The 19,035-nt window shown below is 47.3% G+C and overlaps 2 protein-coding genes across 7 annotated transcripts in view; one reads left to right on the top strand and one right to left on the bottom strand.

Annotated features, from left to right (window-relative positions):
• GAS7 (growth arrest specific 7) overlaps positions 1-19,035 on the top strand; it is a 224,483-nt gene that overhangs the window by 17,169 nt on the left and 188,279 nt on the right. The gene's annotated exons all lie outside the window — the stretch shown is intronic.
• LOC135974488 (uncharacterized) lies at positions 9,894-12,069 on the bottom strand. Of its 2 annotated transcripts, none has more exons than XM_065562665.1 (2): positions 11,399-12,069; positions 9,894-10,515 (listed from the first exon to the last, which is right to left on the bottom strand). In XM_065562665.1, exons 1-2 carry the CDS (start codon positions 11,934-11,936, stop codon positions 10,013-10,015), a joined length of 1,041 nt encoding a protein of 346 aa, XP_065418737.1. In that variant the 5' UTR covers positions 11,937-12,069; the 3' UTR covers positions 9,894-10,012. The 2 variants fall into 2 exon arrangements, 1 of the variants encoding a protein (XP_065418737.1); XR_010591753.1 differs by lacking the exon at positions 11,399-12,069 and adding an exon at positions 11,167-11,282 and having other exon boundaries at positions 10,403-10,515.

The following is a 19,035-nucleotide window of genomic DNA, read 5'->3' as shown; positions in this document are numbered from 1 at the left end:
TGTTGTATTAACTTAGATGGACTAAATGGGCCCAAAGAGTCAAAAGTGTTAACATGATGCTTTCACTGTCTAACACCGGGGTTGGCAATGTTTGGCACGCAGCTCGCCAGGGTAAGCACCGTGGCGGGCCAGGCCAGTTTATTTACCTGCAAGTTCGGCTGATCGCGGCCCCCACTGGGCCAATGGGGGCGGCGGGAAGCCGCGGCCAGCACATTCCTCGCCCGCGTCGCTTCTCGCCGTCCTCATTGGCCCGGGACGGCGAATCGTGGCGAGTGGGGGCCGCAATCGGCCGAATCTGCCACGTCAGCAGGTAAATAAACTGGCCCGGCCCACCAGGGTGCTTACCCTGGCGAGCCGCATGCCAAACGTTGCTGACCCCTGGTCTAACATTAAACAGTTTTAAACAAGGTTTGGGATTTGGTCTACAGAGACCTCTGCCTACTCAGGACTGGTGAGACACCATGCCCAGCATGGGATGGAGGAGACTTTTACCATGAATGCCTGGGATTCTACTGGCAAGAAATTCTCTGCTTCTGTGAGTGTGTTGAACAAAAGCCATCACTCCACACAGGAATCTGCTGCAGGTCATCAAGTGGAGGTGCTAATGTTCCCACAGGCCAGACCTGGTCAAGAGAGACTGGGTGATCCCCCCGGTAAGGGTTCCTGAAAATGAGAGGGGCCCGTTCCCTAAAAATGTGGTTCAGATCAAATCCAATAGGGATAAAGAGACTGACCTCTTCTACAGCATCACAGGGCAGGAGTGCAGACACCCCTCCCGCAGGCATCGTTTTCATTGAGGAAGAGACGGGCTGAGTGAGGGTGACAGGCATTGGACAGAGAAGACACAGACAAATACCATGACAAGCATGAGGAAACATCCCTTAAACCTTTTATTAAAGATACAGAAAAGAAGGAAACAGCTAAAGCCTTTGAAATGTAAAGGAAGGCTTTTATTTTAACAATCTCCCTTATTCCTTTTCCTTTTATCTGGAGAGAGCCTTTTGAAGGAACCTCCCGTGCCTCTTTCTGGTCACAGGCTTACAGCAGGGTTGCAAATTACACAGTTTTGGACAACTAAGCCAGCTCATATCCCAGGCGGTTGTTGGGATTTAGCTGGAGCTAGTGGAGGTGGTGATGTCATATCCCTCTCTTGGCCCAGACTGGTCAGCACATTTCTCAGGATCAGGATGACAAAGGCCCAATAATGTTATGGTAGATCCTGGAGTCCTAGGAGGTGGCGGGAGTGGGAGTCATGATAGAGAAACCTGCTCCTTCACCTTTCAGTAAGCAATTATTGTGCTCGCTTCTGTCCGTCCATAATTTCCCTCCAAAGGGAGGGCCCCAAAAGGGAGTGATGGGTGGAACAGCTCATCCCCTTGTTATTTTGTTCACCAGGTAGGCCTAATTTTTAACACACCAATTTTCGTCCATTAATTTCTGGACCCACGCTTCTCTTGTTTACCTGGAATGATCTTAACACTGGTATTGGGTTATATCAGGAGGCCTTTTCATCAGGACTAGTTCAGTCTTTTTGTCTCCCTTTTTCACCTTCTGAGTGCACATTGGCTAATCTGAGCCTGCAGAAGAGTCCCGCAGTTAATCCCCAGGGCTGGATTAACCCCTTGGCACAATAGACCTACGTTTAGGGTCGCCAGCTCTGGGATCGTGTGTAGCATGGACTGCATGAGGAGATGACTGCCAAGCTGGAAGGGCATATCAAGTGGGGGCCTGCAGGGATCTGTCCCAGGTCCGGTTCTATTCAGTATCTTCATAAATGATTTGGATAATGGCATAGAGAGTACATAATAAAGTTTGCAGATGATACCAAGATGTGAGGAGTTGCAAGCGCTTTGAGGGACAGGATTAGAATTCAAAATGTTATTAATAAACTGTAGAAATGGTCTGAAATAAACAGGATGAAATTCAATAAGGACAAATGCAAAGTACTCCACTTAGGAAGGAACAATCAGTTGCACACATACTAAAAGGAAAATGACTGTCTACGAAGAGAGTATTGCAGAAAAGGATCTGGGGATTATAGAATCACAAACTAAATATGAGTCAACAATGTAATACTGTTGCAAGACAAGCAAACATCATTCTGAGATGTGTTAGCAGGAGTGGTGTAAGCAAGACACGAGAATTCTTCAGTTCTACTCAGCATTGATAAGGCCTCAGCTTGTGTACTGTGTCCAGTTCTGGGTGCCACTCTTCAGGAAAGATGTGGACAAATTGGAGAAAGTCCAGAGGAGAGCAGCAGCAACAAAAAAGAGGTGTAGAAAACATGATCTATGAGGAGAGAGTGAAAAAAATGGGTCTGTTTAGTCTAGAGAAGAGAAGATTGAGGGGGACATGATAAGTCCTCAAGAACATAAAAGGTTGTTATAAAGAGGATGGCGATAAATGTTTCTCATTAACCACCAAGGACACGATAAAAAGCAGTGGTTTTAAATTGCACCAAGGGAGATTTAGGTTAGACATTAGGAAAAACTTCTGTCAGGGTAGTTAAGCACTGGCACAAATTGCCTAGGAAGTTGTGGAATTTCCGTCATTGAAGGTTTTTAAGAACAGGTTGGACAAACACCTGTCAGGGCTGGTCTAGAGAATACTTATTCCTGCCTCACCATAGGGGCTGGACTAGATGGCCTATGGAAGTCTCTTTCCGCCCTACACTTCTATGATTCCATAGCCCTCTGAGGTCACTTTCCTGCCCACTCAGATGTCCCTCAGAAGCAGGAATGCAGGCCCTGAACCAGGTCAGCTCTGCGGCACCTCTCCTTGGTTGCTGGAGGTAACTCCCAGGACTCTGAGCAGGCAGCCAAGACTTTCTCCTCCTACCTCTCCTCCACGCTGTCCTTCTGCTTCCTCCTTTGTGCCCCTTTGGGCCTCTCAGCGCAGCACAGGGGCAGGAAGGGGAGGAACTCAGGGCCAGTGCTGTGCTTCCTGGCCTTGAGCAGCAAGGCATTCCCTGTTTCCCCTCCCTCTGGAGGCAGCTGAGGCATGAGAGAGATTGGGCAGGGGGTGACAGAAAGTCCAGGCTAGACAAGGACAGGGCAGAAAGAAGCCAGTAGGGAGGGTGCAGGGTGCAGCAGGACAAAAGGAAAGGCTGGTGAAGAGAAGTAGCCCAGGAGAAAGAGTGGGTTTGGGGGCGGGGGGATGAATCTGAAGGGACAAGTCAGGGAAGGTCATATGGCTAATGCACAGCACTGGGGGTTTTGGACTCCTGGATTCCATTCCCAGCTCTGCCACTGACTCGCTGGTTGCCATGGGAAAGTACCATCATTTCTCTGTGTCTCACCTTAAAAGTCTACTTAGAATGATAGTGCAGCCTGACCTCCGAGGTGAGAGACAGCTCCTAGGGGAGCGTGGGTGCAGGTCTGTTGTAATTACAAAGGGGAAAACAAGCTGAATCCAAAAAACTGCTCTCTGCACATACTCATCTCTGCAAAGCTGTCACTCAGTGAGCTACTTGAAACCTAACAGCAGTGATCTATTTAGCTTAACAAAGAGGAAGTTAAGGAGTGACTTGATCACAGTCCATAAGTACCTTCGTGGGGAACAGATAGTGGGGATAGTCTAGCAGAGAAAGGTCAAACACAATCCAGTGGCTGGAAGTTGAAGCTAGACAAATTCAGACTGGAAATAAGGTTTGTTTAGCTTGTTTAGCAGTGAGGGTAATTAACCATTGGAACAATTTACTAAGGCTTGTGGTGGATTCTCCATCACTGACACTTTTAAATCAAGATTGGAAGTTTTTCTAAAAGCTCTGCTGTAGGAATTGTTTTGAGGCAGTTCTCTGGCCTGTGTTATTCATTAAATCAGCTTAGAGATCACAATGGTCCCTTGTGGCTTTGGAATGTACGGGTACGTCTATACTTACCTCCGGGTCCGGCGGTAAGCAATCGATCTTCTGGGTTCGATTTATCGCGTCTTGTCTAGACGCGATAAATCGATCCCGGATTGATCCCGGAAGTGCTCGCCGTCGACGCCGGTACTCCTGCTCCGCGAGAGGAGTACGCAGAGTTGACGGGGGAGCCTGCCTGCCACGTCTGGACCCGCGGTAAGTTTGAACTAAGGTACTTCGACTCCAGCTACATTATTCACGGAGCTGAAGTTGCGTATCTTAGTTCGAAGTGGGGGGGGGGGTTAGTGTGGACCAGGCCTATGAATCTGTGGTGGCCAAGCAGCTGTTGGCTCTTGTGTGTGGATTAAGTAGAGGCTAAGAGTGCTTTCTTCTGCCTGATGGGCAAGCAGGGCTTGCCTGTGCTTGTTGGATGTAGGCGCTCTATTCCATTACCAGTGGAGAAGTGTATCATGTTTTGCTGGGGCCACTATGTGTGTGGAACGTTGCTGCTGGGGGGCCATGACACAGAATAGGCTCCATAGCTGCCTTGCCTTCCGAGTCTGAATGAGATGTAATTCAGGGTGGGCATTTGTTTGAAGTAAATTATTTAAGTTTAGTCCATGGACGTATAAGGAATAAGAGCAGTTTAGAAATCACACCTGCTCAGCAACATGAGTGTGCTGGAGGCAGCTCTCCTGCTCAGTCAGTCCCAACTTGATTCAGTTTTATCCTTTTGGGCTCTAGAGATTTGTAAGAGCTGCCATCAAAGCAGAGTGGAAACACTTTGAGCAGACACTGGGCAATGCCATCAGGTGATTATCACTAAGAACAAACCAGAAGTGGCTCCAGCTGTGAAACTGAATTTGCTTCTTTTTTATCAATCCCATGCTTTCACTTGGGGCCCAGACTGCAGTTCCGTCTGTTTGGCAGAGTGACTCAACTCTGAGTGGGTTTCCTGTTTGAAAACTGCAGGGACAATGTAGTGGGAGGGTGGATCTTGGCCAGGGTGCTTGGGAAGAGGAGGCTTTCAAGTTAACTCTGTCCCCAGCAATATGGAATCTTTCACACACTCTGTGCCCATCATATGCCAGCAATGCCCCTCTGCTATGTACATTGGCCAAACTGGACAGTCACTACGCAAGAGGATAAATGGACACAAGTCAGATATCAGGAATGGCAATATACAAAAACCTGTAGGAGAACACTTCAACCTCCCTGGCCACACAATAGCAGATGTGAAGGTAGCCATCTTACAGCAAAAAAACTTCAGGACCAGACTCCAAAGAGAAACTGCTGAGCTCCAGTTCATTTGCAAATTTGACACCATCAGATCAGGATTAAACAAAGACCGTGAATGGCTATCCAACTACAGAAGCAGTTTCTCCTCCCTTGGTGTTCACACCTCAACTGCTAGCAGAGCACCTCACCCTCCCTGATTGAACTAATCTCGTTATCTCCATACTGATTTATACCTGCCTCTGGAGATTTCCATTACTTGCATCTGAAGAAGTGAGGTTCTTACCCACGAAAGCTTATGCTCCCAATACTTCTGTTAGTCTCAAAGGTGCCACAGGACCCTCTGTTGCTCTGTGCCCGTTGCATGAGATGGCTCCCCAGCAAGTGCAGAACTTGGGAGCTTCTTGACTTTTGTGCATAGAAAATCTTAATCACCCACTGAATTTCCATTGTGAATGTGCATAAGTGTCAGCCAGAGGGCTTCGAATTGCAACAATCCAGCTCTTCAACAGTACTTTACACATAAGTAGCATTATTCATTTGGGGATCTCAAAGAGCTTTACAAACACCATTAATTATGGCTCACTGCTGTACAATTTGCAAATTGGGGCATAGAGAGGTTAGGGAACTTGTCCAAGGTTATACAGCAAGTCACTGGTATAGTGAGAAACAGAATCCAGGAGTCCTGATACCCAACCACCTGCTCTAACCACTAGACATGTTTCTGCTCCATTAATGCTAAGCCAAGGAGTGCTATCTATTACAGGGGAGCAGCAGTGAGCCCAGTATTACAGCTGCTTAACACTTTCCATTAAACAAATTCTTCAAACTGTTTTTATAAAGAGCTCTGGTGCCTCCATGGTTTGCAGCAGAACTTTGCAATTTGGCCAGGGGTGGTTGGGATTCAGGGAGGTGCTTTCCGCTGCCTCCTTGAAAATCTGTGCAGATCTGGCTGACATGAGCAAATCGCCATTTCCCCCATCTGTGTTTTGCTCACTACAGCCTATTCTTGGTTTGCCCACCATTCTGAGCCCATGCACTGTACTTTGCAGCGTGCGACCCACACAGCATCAGGACACAGGCTGAGGGATCTGCCTCCTGTGCTGAATCTTTGCCTCAGCAAAACGCCCTACGGCATAGCGCAGTGATGGCCAGCTCTTGGCCTGAAGGCCCCTTGTTGTCCCCAAGGCAGTGAATTGGAGCCCTTGCAGGTGACTGTTGCTCAGAAAATGTCGATTTGATGATGAATTCAGAATGTGTCCCTGAGATCCTGCCATTTTTAAACTGATGTGTGAATCAGCCCTGGTGCTCTAGGGAGAAGGAAAGAGCACGGACTCTCCCACCACCTCCCTGACTGTCCCTTCCCTGCTATGGCTGACCCCATGGTGCATTGCAGGTGTGAGAGGAGAGTAGCTCTGACTGCTCCATCCCCCACTTCGCTACTAGGCTGGGAATCCGAGGGACAGCCTGACAGAAGCGTGACTGGCTCTGCCTAAGGCTAGGGAATTCCCAAGCAAAGGACAGCTCCCCTCTCCCAAAGCCCCCCGGGCATCAGGAGATGGGGAAAGAGGAGAAGCTGAGACACAACAGCTCCCTGCCCCCTTATCCGAGGCTTAGGGACCATGTTCCCATACCAGATCTGGACTGGCTACAGGCCTTACTTATACACAGCTGGTGTGTTCATCATGAGATCCTTTAAAGCTCTGCCAGGTATGGCTGAGGTTTGTTTAAGTAAGGTAATTTTCACACAGTGCCACCTAGTGGATGGCTAAATGCAGTTTAGCATTCCATTGCATCTTCCTCTTTAAGTTCTGCATTCCTATCGTTTACAACATTTATTCTATCATGCTGTCATTGAGGTTCAGTCTGTTAAGTGGCTCTGAATCATGCTGAATTTTTAATTACACATCCCAAATGTGTAACAACTTGGTCATCTGGATGTCCGTTAGTTGCAATGACTGTCTGTGGTAGGTTTGAAATCCTTGAGTAGTCGTCTTATTCTGCATCTGCAATCTGTAGAGTTTGCGCTATTGATTGCTCTTTCTGAGGCACAAACTGTAGATGTCAATGGTTTCTGCTGAACTCTCCACAGTTGGACTTGATCACATACTATCTCAAGTCTTTTTCTTTACAAGAGCTGGAGCTGTCCATCCATTTTCTCCAGCCAGTTTGACATGAACATGGTCCCCAGATTCTATAGCTGGCAGTTCTCTGATTGAGCAACTTCTGTTGTAAAATAGTTCATTCATAAGATCTTTTATCCCTTTTATCTGATTTCCACCATACTTTGCTACTCTCAGGGTATGTCTACACTACGAAATTAGTTCAAATTTATAGAAGCCGGTTTTATAGAAATCGGTTGTATACAGCCGATTGTGTGTGTCCCCACATAAAATGCTCTAAGTGCTCTAGTCGGCGGACCGCGTCCACAGTACCGAGGCTAGCGTCGACTTCCGAAGCATTGCACTATGGGTAGCTATCCCACAGTTCCCGCAGCCTCTGCCGCCCATTGGAATTCTGGGTTGAGATCCCAATGCCCGGATGATGCAAAACAGTGTCGCGGGAGGTTCTGGGTACATGTCGTCAGGCCCCTCCCCCTCCATCACAGCAACGGCAGACAATAGATTCGCGCCTTTTTACCTGGGTTACCTGTGCAGACAACATACCACGGCGAGCATGGAGCCCACTCAGCTCAGCTGAGCTCACCGTCACCATATGTCCTCTGGGTGCCGGCAGACGTGGGACTGCATTGCTACACAGCAGCAGCTGCTAACTGCCTTTTGGCGGTAGACGGTGCAGTAGACTGGTAGCCTTCATCGGCGATCTGGGTGCTGGCAGCTGTGGGGCTGCATTGCACCAGCCCCTTGCCTTTTGGCAGTAGGTGGTGTATTACGACTGGTAACCATCCTATTACAAGTTGGATCATCGCACATTAGCAGAATCTTCCCTGAGCAGCAGATTGTGCAATAGGCCTGAAGGCCATCGTAATACACTAACTGCCAAGCGCCCAGTATTTGCTGCCAAGCACCCAGAAAGATGTCGAGGGCTATCAGTCACGCTGCACCGTCGTCTTAAGATGTAAAAAATAGATTTGCTCTGTTATCATTTGCTTCCCCTCCCTCCGTCAAATCAACGGCCTGCTAAGCCCAGGGTTTTCAGTTTAATCTTTGGGGGGACCATTCTGTGTGACAGTTGTTTGTGTTTCTCCCTGATGCACAGCCACCTTTCTTGATTTTAATTCCCTGTACCTGTACGCCATGTTGTCACTCGGCCCTCCCTCCCTCCTGCCCTCCCTCCTTCTCCTGGTCCGTCAGATACTAGTTTCGCGCCTTTTTTCTGACCAGGCGCCATAGCTAGCACTGGGATCATGGAGCCCGCTCAGATCACCGTGGCAATTATGAGCACTATGAACACCACGCGCATTGTCCTGGAGTATATGCAGAGCCAGGACATGCCAAGGCGAAACCCGGACCAGCCGAGGAGGTGATTGCAGCGCGGCGAAGAGAGTGATGAGGAAATTGACATGGACATAGACCTCTCACAAGGCACAGGCCCCAGCAATGTGGAAATCATGGTGTCACTGGGGCAGGTTCATGGCGTGGAACGCCGATTCTGGGCCCGGGAAACAAGCACAGACTGGTGGGATCGCATCATGCTGCAGGTGTGGGACGATTCCCAGTGGCTGCGAAACTTTCGTATGCGTAAGGGCACTTTCATGGAACTTTGTGACTTGCTTTCCCCTGCCCTGAAACGCCAGGATACCAGGATTAGAGCAGCCCTCACAGTTGAGAAGCGAGTGGCGATAGCCCTGTGGAAGCTTGCAACGCCAGACAGCTACCGGTCAGTCGGGAATCAATTTGGAGTGGGCAAATCTACGGTGGGGGCTGCTGTGATCCAAGTTGCCAGGGCAATGAAAGACCTGGTGATATCAAGGGTAGTGACTCTGGGCAACGTGCAGGCAATAGTGGATGGTTTTGCTGAAATGGGATTCCCAAACTGTGGCGGGGCCATAGACGGAACCCATATCCCTATCTTGGCACCGGAGCACCAAGCCACCGACTACATAAACCGCAAGGGGTACTTTTCAATGCTGCTGCAAGCCCTGGTGGATCACAAGGGACGTTTCACCAACATCAACGTGGGATGGCCGGGAAAGGTACATGATGCTCGCGTCTTCAGGAACTCTGGTCTGTTTCGAAAGCTGGAGGAAGGGACTTTCTTCCCGGACCAGAAAGTAACCGTTGGGGATGTTGAAATGCCTATCGTGATCCTTGGGGACCCAGCCTACTCCTTAATGCCATGGCTCATGAAGCCGTACACAGGCAGCCTGGACAGTAGTCAGGACCTGTTCAACTACAGGCTGAGCAAGTGCCGAATGGTGGTGGAATGTGCATTTGGACGTTTAAAAGCGCGCTGGCGCAGCTTACTGACTCGCTCAGACCTCAGCGAAAAGAATATCCCCATTGTTATTGCTGCTTGCTGTGCGCTCCACAATATCTGTGAGAGTAAGGGGGAGACATTTATGGCGGGGTGGTAGGTTGAGGCAACTCGCCTGGCCGCTGATTACGCGCAGCCAGACACCAGGGCGGTTAGAGGAGCACAGCAGGGCGCGGTGCGCATCAGAGAAGCTTTGAAAACGAGTTTTGTGACTGGCCAGGCTACTGTGTGAAACTTCTGTTTGTTTCTCCTTGATGAACCCTCCAACCCCCCCCCCCCCCGACCCGGTTCACTCTACTTCCCTGTAAACCAACCACCCCACCCCACCCTCCCCTCCCCAATTCGAGCACCGCTTGCAGAGGCAATAAAGTCATTGTTTTTTCACATTCATGCATTCTTTATTAATTCCTCACAGAAGTAGGGGGATAATTGCCAAGGTAGCCTGGGATGGGTGGGGGAGGAGGGATGGAAAAGGACACACTGCATTTTAAAACTTTAAGTCTTATTGAAGGCCAGCCTTCTGATGCTTGGGCGATCATCTGGGGTGGAGTGACTGGGTGGCCGGAGGCCCCCCCACCGTGTTCTTGGGCGTCTGGGTGAGGAGGCTATGGAACTTGGGGAGGAGGGCTGTTGGTTAAACAGGGGCTGTAGCGGCGGTCTCTGCTCCTGCTGCCTTTCCTGCAGCTCAACCATACGCTCGAGCATATCAGTTTGATGCTCCAGCAGACGGAGCATTGACTCTTGCCGTCTGTCTGCAAGCTGACGCCACCTATCGTCTTCAGCCCGCCACTTGCTCTTTTCATCCCGCCATTCAGCCCGCCACCTCTCCTCTTGTTCATATTGTGCTTTTCTCATGTCCGACATTGACTGCCTCCACGCATTCTGCTGTGCTCTATCAGCGTGGGAGGACATCTGCAGCTCCGTGAACATATCGTCCCGCGTCCTCCGTTTTCTCTTTCTAATGTTCACTAGCCTCTGCGAAGGAGAAACATTTGCAGCTGGTGGAGGAGAAGGGAGAGGTTAAAAAAGACACATTTTAGAGAACAATGGGTACACTCTTTCATTACAAGGTCGCATTTTTCCTCTGCCTGCCGGTTTGGTATGAGAGATCACTCACGCAGTGCCCCAGGCAACATATTTCGGCTTGCAGGCAGCCATGGTAGGCCACAGTCTTTTGGCTTTTTTAACCTTCTTAACATGCAGGAAAGGTTTCAAGCAGCAGCGCATTTCCCATATCAAGGATGAATTGGGTTGGCCATTGAAAATGGGTTTTCAATGTAAAAGGAGGGGCTGCGGTTTCCCGGTTAACATGCGGCACAAACCCAAGTAAACCACCCCCCCCCACACACACACACACGGTTCTCTGGGATGATCATTTCACCCCTCCCCCCACCGCGTGGTTAACAGCGGGGAACATTTCTGTTCAGAAGAGCAGGAACGGGCACCTCTGAATGTCCCCTTAATAAAATCACCCCATTTCAACCAGGTGACCGTGAATGATATCACTCTCCTGAGGATAACAAAGAGAGATAAGGAATGGATATTGTCTGCATGCCAGCCAGCAAACACCGGGACCATACACTGCTATGCTTTGTTATGCAATGATTCCAGACTACGTGCTACTGGCCTGGCGTGGTAAAGTGTCCTACCATGGCGGACGGGATAAGGCAGCCCTCCCCAGAAACCTTTTGCAAAGGCTTTGGGAGTACATGAAGGAGAGCTTTCTGGAGATGTCCCTGGAGGATTTCCGCTCCATCCCCATACACGTTAACAGACTTTTCCAGTAGATGTGCTGGCTGCGATTGCCAGGGCAAATTAATCATTAATCATTAAACACGCTTGCTTTTAAACCATGTGTAATATTTACAAAGGTACACTCACCAGAGGTCTCCTGTGTGCCCTGAGGGTCTTGGGTGAGTTCGGAGGTTACTGGTTCCAGGTCCAGGGTGACAAACATATCCTGGCTGTTGGGGAAACCGGTTTCTCCGCTTCCTTGCTGCTGTGAGCTACCTACAGTACCTCCATCCTCATTTTCCTCGTTCCCCGAACCGTCTTCCCTGTGTGTTTCTCCATTGACGGAGTCATAGCACACGGTTGGGGTAGTGGTGGCTGCACCCCCTAGAATGGCATGCAGCTCCGCGTAGAAGCGGCAAGTTTGCGGCTCTGCCCCGGACCTTCCATTTGCTTCTCTGGCTTTGTGGTAGGCTTGCCGTAGCTCCTTAATTTTCACGCGGCACTGCTGTGTGTCCCTGTTATGGCCCCGGTCCTTCATGGCCTTGGAGACCTTTTCTAATACTTTGCCATTTCTTTTACTGCTACGGAGTTCAGCTAGCACTGATTCATCTCCCCATATGGCGAGCAGATCCCGTACCTCCCGTTCGGTCCATGCTGGAGCTCTTTTGCGATCCTGGGACTCCATCACGGTTACCTGTGCTGATGAGCTCTGCGTGGTCACCTGTGCTCTCCACGCTGGGCAAACAGGAAATGAAATTCAAACGTTCGCGGGTCTTTTCCTGTCTACCTGGTCAGTGCATCTGAGTTGAGAGTGCTGTCCAGAGCGGTCACAATGAAGCACTGTGGGATAGCTCCCGGAGGCCAATAACGTCGAATTCCGTCCACACTACCCCAATTCCGACCCGCAAAGGCCGATTTTATCGCTGATCCCCTCGTCGAAGGTGGTCTAAAGAAACCGGTTTAAAGGGCCCTTTAAGTCGAAAGAAAGGGCTTCGTTGTGTGGACGTGTCCAGGCTTAATTCGATTTAACGCTGCTAAAGTCGACCTAAACCCGTAGTGTAGACCAGGCCTCAGAATGTCTGGGCACTTCTGAAATAGATTCTTTTTGAAAGTTGGAACAGTAGTTATGATTTGTCTTCCCATCAGGAGCTGTGCTGGACTATATCCAGTAGCCACAATTGGTGTTGATCTGTAACTCAGAAGAGCAAAGAATGGATCGACCTGCTGTTGGACTTTCGTGGCTGTCTGTAGAGCTCTCTGTCTCTCCATTCACTTGTGGGTAATGTGGGCTGCCAGTAATAGCACAATCCTATTTCATTCGGAAGGACTTAAATTCTGCTACAATCCATCGTCTGCTACTAGTTGTTCTAGAATAGCAAAATGAGCAAAAGTGCATGTCAGTTTCTTGATAATACTGTGACTTGTTACGTTTTTCAAGTATATTATTTCTATATTCCTGGAAAAATAGGCCATGCCGACCGGGTAATGATGTCTTCTGAATTCACATAAATCTGCAGCTATTCTCTTCCACGGGTCTCTTTGGTCAGGGTGTTGTTATTCAATGTTTTTTGTGTTGTGTTGGTCTGTCAGTTCTGCAATATTCACATGCAGATACTTTATTCTTTATGTTCTTGCTGGTGCCAAGCCACCACACTGACTGGCCCACTTCATGGATGAGGTTTAGGATTTCTCCTCTTATTTTGTTTGGAAATATGATGCAATTGCCTTTAATCATGGGTCCATTTGACTTGCTTAATTGCAATGCACCGCAAAGTACTCTCTTTCAGTTCCTTAGCGTCCTTTATACACATGGGGGGCAGCTTCCTCTAATGTAACTTAGATCTTCCTGAAGTTGCCGGTCTGTTAAGGTTGCTTTTTGTAGCTGGAGTAATCTCTTTTCTGACACTGGTCTGTATGTATCTACAACATTCACATATGCCTTTACATTGTCTTTGAGCTCTAGGTAGTTGAATGTTGGGTTCAAATGTAGAGTGTCTGCTACACCAGATAATTCCCAGGAACATATTTAGCAATTGTGTGAAATCACATTTACCTAAACAATAGATGTTTGGCATCTCAGTCGTGCATTATCAGGTCTTTTCCATTGATGAGGGTTACAAATGGTTTATGGTCTGCTACCAGTGTAACAAATCCAGTCTACATAGATATGTGTAAGAGTTCTCACATGCCCATAAGCTTGCCAGGCACTCCTTTTCAATCTGTGCATATCGTTTTTCTGCTTCTGTGGGTGTGTGAGAACAAAATGCACATGGCTTCCACTCAGAGCCATGTTGTTGCAACTATACATCATCTAGGCCACAGCTGCTTGCATCTGGACTGACCACTGTGGGTTTGTTCACACGTAATACTGGGGAACTAGAGCTATTGAGATCATTTATTTTGCCTGGCTGAAGGCAATTTCTTGATTTGGCCCCCATGGCAAAGATGTGTTGGACTTTAGCAGTTCATTCAGTGGTTTTGTCATTGTAGAAAGATCAGGTAGGTATTGACCAATGTAATTTCCATCCCCAGTATATGTCTCAGTTCTGTATCGGGGGTAGCCGTGTTAGTCTGTATCCACAAAAACAACAAAGAGTCCGGTGGCATCTTAAAGACTAATGGATTTATTTGGGCATAAGCTTTCATGGGTAAAAAACCCACTTCTTCAGTCATGCCTCTGCAGAAGTGGGTTTTTTAACCGCGAAAGCTTATGCCCAAATAAATCTGTTAGTCTTTAAGGTGCCACCGGACTCCTCGTCATTTTTGTCTCAGTTCTGGTACATTAATTGTGCATTCAGTTCTCGAATTGCTTTTACCTTCTCAAGGCTAGGACTGATTCCATCTTTGTTTATTGTTTGTCCCAAAACCTCAATTTGGGGTAGGTGGAAAACACATTTTTCCTTGCTTAGCTTCAGTCCAGACTAACTGATTAGGCTTAGATCTTTGTTGAGGGTTTTGTTGTTTTCTTTAGGATCCACATATCAGAATATCATCCATGAAAACTACTATGCCATTTGTGTCCATTAACAGTTCTGCCATCTTTCTTTGGAAAATTTCAGGTGCACTGGTAATCTCAAAAGGTAATCTTCAAGAGCAAAATCTCCCAAAGGGTGTGATAAATGAAGTCAGTTTAGCACTTTTTTGGCTAAAGGAATTTGCCAGAATCCTCTCGAGGCAGCTAGCTTGGAGAACACTGTAGCTCCTTTCACTTTGGGGAGGAAGTCATCCAGTGTTTTTCTCTCACAACTGCTTCATTAAATATTTTAAAATCCACACAAATAAATATTTTTCCATTTTTCTTTATATTGTGTACCTTTGGGGCACACCATGCTGTTGGTTCAGAGATTTTCTCAATTATGCCAATCCTCTTCATTCTCTTTAACTCAGTTTCCACCCTATGAAGTAATGGGATAGGAATTCTGCAAGGTAGATGTTCATGTTGTCTCTTAGGGTTATTTATACTGGATCTCCATTCAAAAGTCCAATATCACCACATATTCCATTGGGTTCTTCCATCTGTCTCACTAGGCCCATCATAGCTTTCACACTGCAGCTGAGAAGCCTGTTGGTCTGTGATCCTTTGGTCACATGCACTCTGAATGCAAAGCTTTTGTTTATGCAAGTTGTCTCTGTGGTGAACTGGCCCATGCAGCTCAAAACTCCTCCAGAGCTAGTCAGAGCTGTGTCAGGTGATTTAATCTATGAGAAGGGATGCAGCTGTTTGTAAATCCCTTCTGAGATGACTGTGATATAAGCTCCTGCGTCAATTTTAAAGTGTTGCCATGAATATTCAGTTTCACTCTCCAGGTAGGCTGTATGTCATCACATATGATAGATCCCAGAAACAGTGGCTCTTGATTGTCCATAATATAAGTTAACTCCCTGACTTCTTTGGTGCGGCAAACAGCTGCAAAATGTCCATATTTCATGCATTATTACTCTGTGTGCCTCTGGCTGGACATGCATCATCTCTTGGGATATGACTTGTTCCACTCCTTGTGCACGTAGGCTGGAATTTGTCCTTCTTAGCTTGGGGATTCTCTCTCCTTGCCTCAAGGGTTTTATAATGATGACTGTTAACATTCAAATGTCTCTTTACAGTTTCTAAGCTAGTTTCACATTTTTCAAGTTTGGCAAGTTGCTCTCACCAGCTCAGAATGTTTTGCTCTTTGTATAGCTGTAGCTAGGGTTAAATCTCTCTTCAATTGTAGTGGCTGTGAATGGTTTTTATCTGTTAACCCAATAACCCAACCTGTCTCTGATATTTTCATGTTTTGGATTCCCCAAATCACAGTTTTCCACCGCTGTATGCAGAGCTCTTATAAAACATTCACCATTTCCCCATGATTCTTGAATTCTCTGGTGAAAACATGCTCTTTCACAAACATTTATCTGATGCATGTAAAGTATGCATCAAACATAGACAGAGCCCTTTCATAGTCATCTTTGGTAAAGTCAAAGGATTTAAAGAGACACTCTTTTTTCTTCCCTATGGCATACATTAAAGATGATATCTGTATATCATCAGTTTCCTTGTGGAGATTGATAGGAATGTAAAATCTTGCAAAATATCATTTCCAGACTGTCTATTGTGCAGGTTTGTCAAAGCTGAAGTTCTCTGGGGCATTGAAGAGTGGCATATTGATGAGATCCTGCAACCTTTCTTGCTGTTTTCCTTCTGTTTCTGTTCTTAGTTTACTCCTGATTCCATGTCATGTTCCTGTACCAGATATGGATGAGTCACAGTGTGACATTACCCAGGGTACAATCTGGACTGATGGACAGCTATGTCCCCTCAATTCTCCAATATGGGGTGCTTTTTACACTGCTTCGCTGTGAGAGCAGCCACTCCTGGTCTGCTCTCACGCAGCCTCCAGCATGTAATTCACTCTCAGCTATATTGGATGAGTGCTATAGCCAGCCACTCCTGAGTTATACTACAGAGCAACATCAGCAAACTCCCAGTCCCAGACTTGTCCCCAGAAATGTGTGTCTTGTACTGCCCAGCACCCTCCTGCACAATACAAGCTCATATAAAGTCTGTCATTTCATTAATAGAAAATGATATGCACAAAACTTATCTCAAATGAAGTTTCCCAAACACTTCAATCAAAACACACTGTTTTAAATAAAACAATAACACAAGTTTATTAACTACAGGAAGATAGATTTTAAGTGATCGCAAGTAATGAGGCATAAAAGTCCAAATTGTTTGCGAAGAAATAAAAGGTAAAATGCGATTAATACCTAACTTATCAAGCTACATGAATTCAAAGCAAATGTTTCTCTCACCACATGCTTACTGGCTAGATTCCTTTCAGCTAGGACCCTTCCCCCAGTTGAGTGTTACTTCCTTTTCCTTCAGGTGTTGTTGGTGCCGTGAACAGAGAGAAAGGGAGAAGTATTTTGGGGCATCTGTTTCCTTTTTTTAGGGTATGTCCTCACTACCAATGTTACATGGCTGTGTAGTTGCGGCACCAGTGCTGGGAGAGAGCTCTCCCAGCGCTGTTAAAAACCCACCCCCATGAGGGGAGTAGCTTCCCAGCCCTGGGAGCCTGCCACTTCATAGCGCTGAAACTTGCATCGCTCAGGGTTGTTGTTTTTTTTTCCCCACACCCCTGAGCGAGAAAGTTTCAGTGCTGTAAAGTGGCAGGGCAGACAAGGCCTTATCGTTCTTTTTCTTTGAAAATCATCTCCAGCAGAAGTTCAGGAGACAGTCTGTGGAGACAGGAAACTCCATCTGTTTCTTTGCTGTACCTTGTTTCTCGCTCACATCTTATTTCCTGCAAAAGAATGGCTGCTTAACTAGGTGATAGTCCATTTGATTTTGTTGACACCTGGCTGAGGCGTCAGTTTACCTTTTGTCTCTGAGGAACTGGTTTGTGCCTGCTTTTCTAAACTTGGAACATGTCTAAGCAATGTAATACAGTAGAATCTTATAACTTTACATATAATGTTGCTACAGATATTTTACCAGGAGGATAATGATCAGCAAATTATGAGTTTTCAAATGATACCTCACAAGGCATACTATGTACAGAATCCATTATAGTTTTGTAAAAAGGGTGAACATGGGGATACAAACTCTCACACACAGACCTTGTGTATACATACTAGTTGTGTTCATCATAAGATCCTTTAATGCTGTGCCAGGTATGGCTGAGGTTTGTTTAAATAAGGTATTTTATACATAGTGCCGCCAACAGTGGTATAATACAATTTAGCATTCCATTACATATGCCAAGCTCTACAGCTGGAACATAACATACCCCAGCTACTCTGTCACACGAGGGACTGAGGGGACTCAGGGACTGCAGGAAGAGAAAGGACAATCTGATGTTAAAGGCAACTGAATGCTGTTCTGGATAACTGGACCGTTTCCCTCCTTAGCCACACAGTTCCTCTGTGATTTTGGTCAAGTCATGTCAACCCGCAGGTGCAGGTGGCCACTAATTGTGTATTCTTCATTTTACAGTTCAAGACCCTGGGGCCTGATTTCACAGATTAGAGACCCATGAGGAACTAGGGTGATCATCTAGTTTGACCTTCTCTATAACAGAGGCCAGAGAGCATCCCTGAATTAATTCCTATTGGAACTACAGCAGATCTGATAGAAACTGTGATGGGGCAAGGCCAGATGGCTATAGAAAAGTAATGGGAGATAGATATATTAGCCCCAGGCTAAACAAATCCCTGGTACCAGGATAAGTAAATGGTAGCTGCTCCAGGTCAATTAAGACATCTGGGGCCAATTAAGATCTTTCCAGAAGGCAGTGGAGATTGCTAGGTTGATTGGGACACCTGAAGCCAGTTGGGCTGGCTGAAACTAGTTAAAAAGCCTCCCAGTTAGTCAGGTGGGTGCGCATGTCAGGAGCTGTGAGAAGTTGTGCTATCGGAGAGACTGTACGCACCATACTAGATACAAGGAAGGAGACCCTGAGGTAAGGGTGAAGTGGATCTGGAGGAAGTGGGGGCTGCTGTGGGGAAGTAGCCCAGGGAATTGTATGTGTCCTGTTCCTAAAAGGTCAGTTACCATAGCTGATAATATTAGGGTCCCTGGGCTGGAGCCCGGAGTAGAGGGCGGGCCTGGGCTCCCCCCTTTGCCCCCTGCTTAATCACTGAGACTGGGAGACAACAGAGACTGCAAGGGAGGATAGCTTCTCCTCACCTCCCTTGCTGGCTTATGATGAAAATGGCTCAGTAGACAGTGACCCTTGTCCCTAGAGAGAGAAGAGTTAAGGGGAGGGTCACAGTGAGCCTCTGAGGCTAGCGAAATCCATCAGGAAATGCAGGACCCACGGAGACAAGGACAGAGCTTTGTCACAAAACATATCCAGTCTTAATTTAGATACAGTAACTCCTCACTTAAAGTTGTCCCAGTTAATGTTGTTTTGTTGTTATGTTGTTGATCAGTTAGGGAACATGCTCATTTAAAGTTGCGCAATGCTCCTTTATAACATCGTTTGGCAGCCGCCTGCTTTGTCCATTGCTTGCAGGAAGAGAAGTCCATTGGAACTAGCTGGTGGGGGCTTGGAACCAGGGTGGACCGGCAGGCCCCCTATCAGCTCCCCGCTCCTCTAAGTTCCCTGTGTAGCAGCTGCCCATTAGGCTACCAATTGCCGGCAGTTCAGCTGTCCCTCCCCCCACTGCCATGTGCTGCTCCTCCCCTCTGCCTTGGAGTTGCTCCCAGGAGCTCCTGCTTGCTGTGCAGGGGAGGGGGGAAGAGGGGGACTAATGTCAGGGTGTCCCCCTCCTCCCTACTTCTGCCTCCCGCTTACCCCTTC

This window comes from Chrysemys picta, chromosome 12 (genome assembly GCF_011386835.1).
Source record: "Chrysemys picta bellii isolate R12L10 chromosome 12, ASM1138683v2, whole genome shotgun sequence".
NCBI classification, from domain to species: Eukaryota; Metazoa; Chordata; order Testudines; family Emydidae; genus Chrysemys; species Chrysemys picta.
This window is presented reverse-complemented; position numbering and strand designations above follow the sequence as displayed.

What these genes read in the sequence shown, in the direction of transcription:
- LOC135974488 (XM_065562665.1), bottom strand. Translation starts at nt 11,936, where the DNA reads ATGGAGTCCCAGGATCGCAAAAGAGCTCCAGCATGGACCGAACGGGAG. An exon ending in GGGCACACAGGAGACCTCTG is followed by an intron (nt 10,516 to 11,398) that starts GTGAGTGTACCT and finishes CTCCTCCACCAG; the next exon opens with CTGCAAATGTTTCTCCTTCG.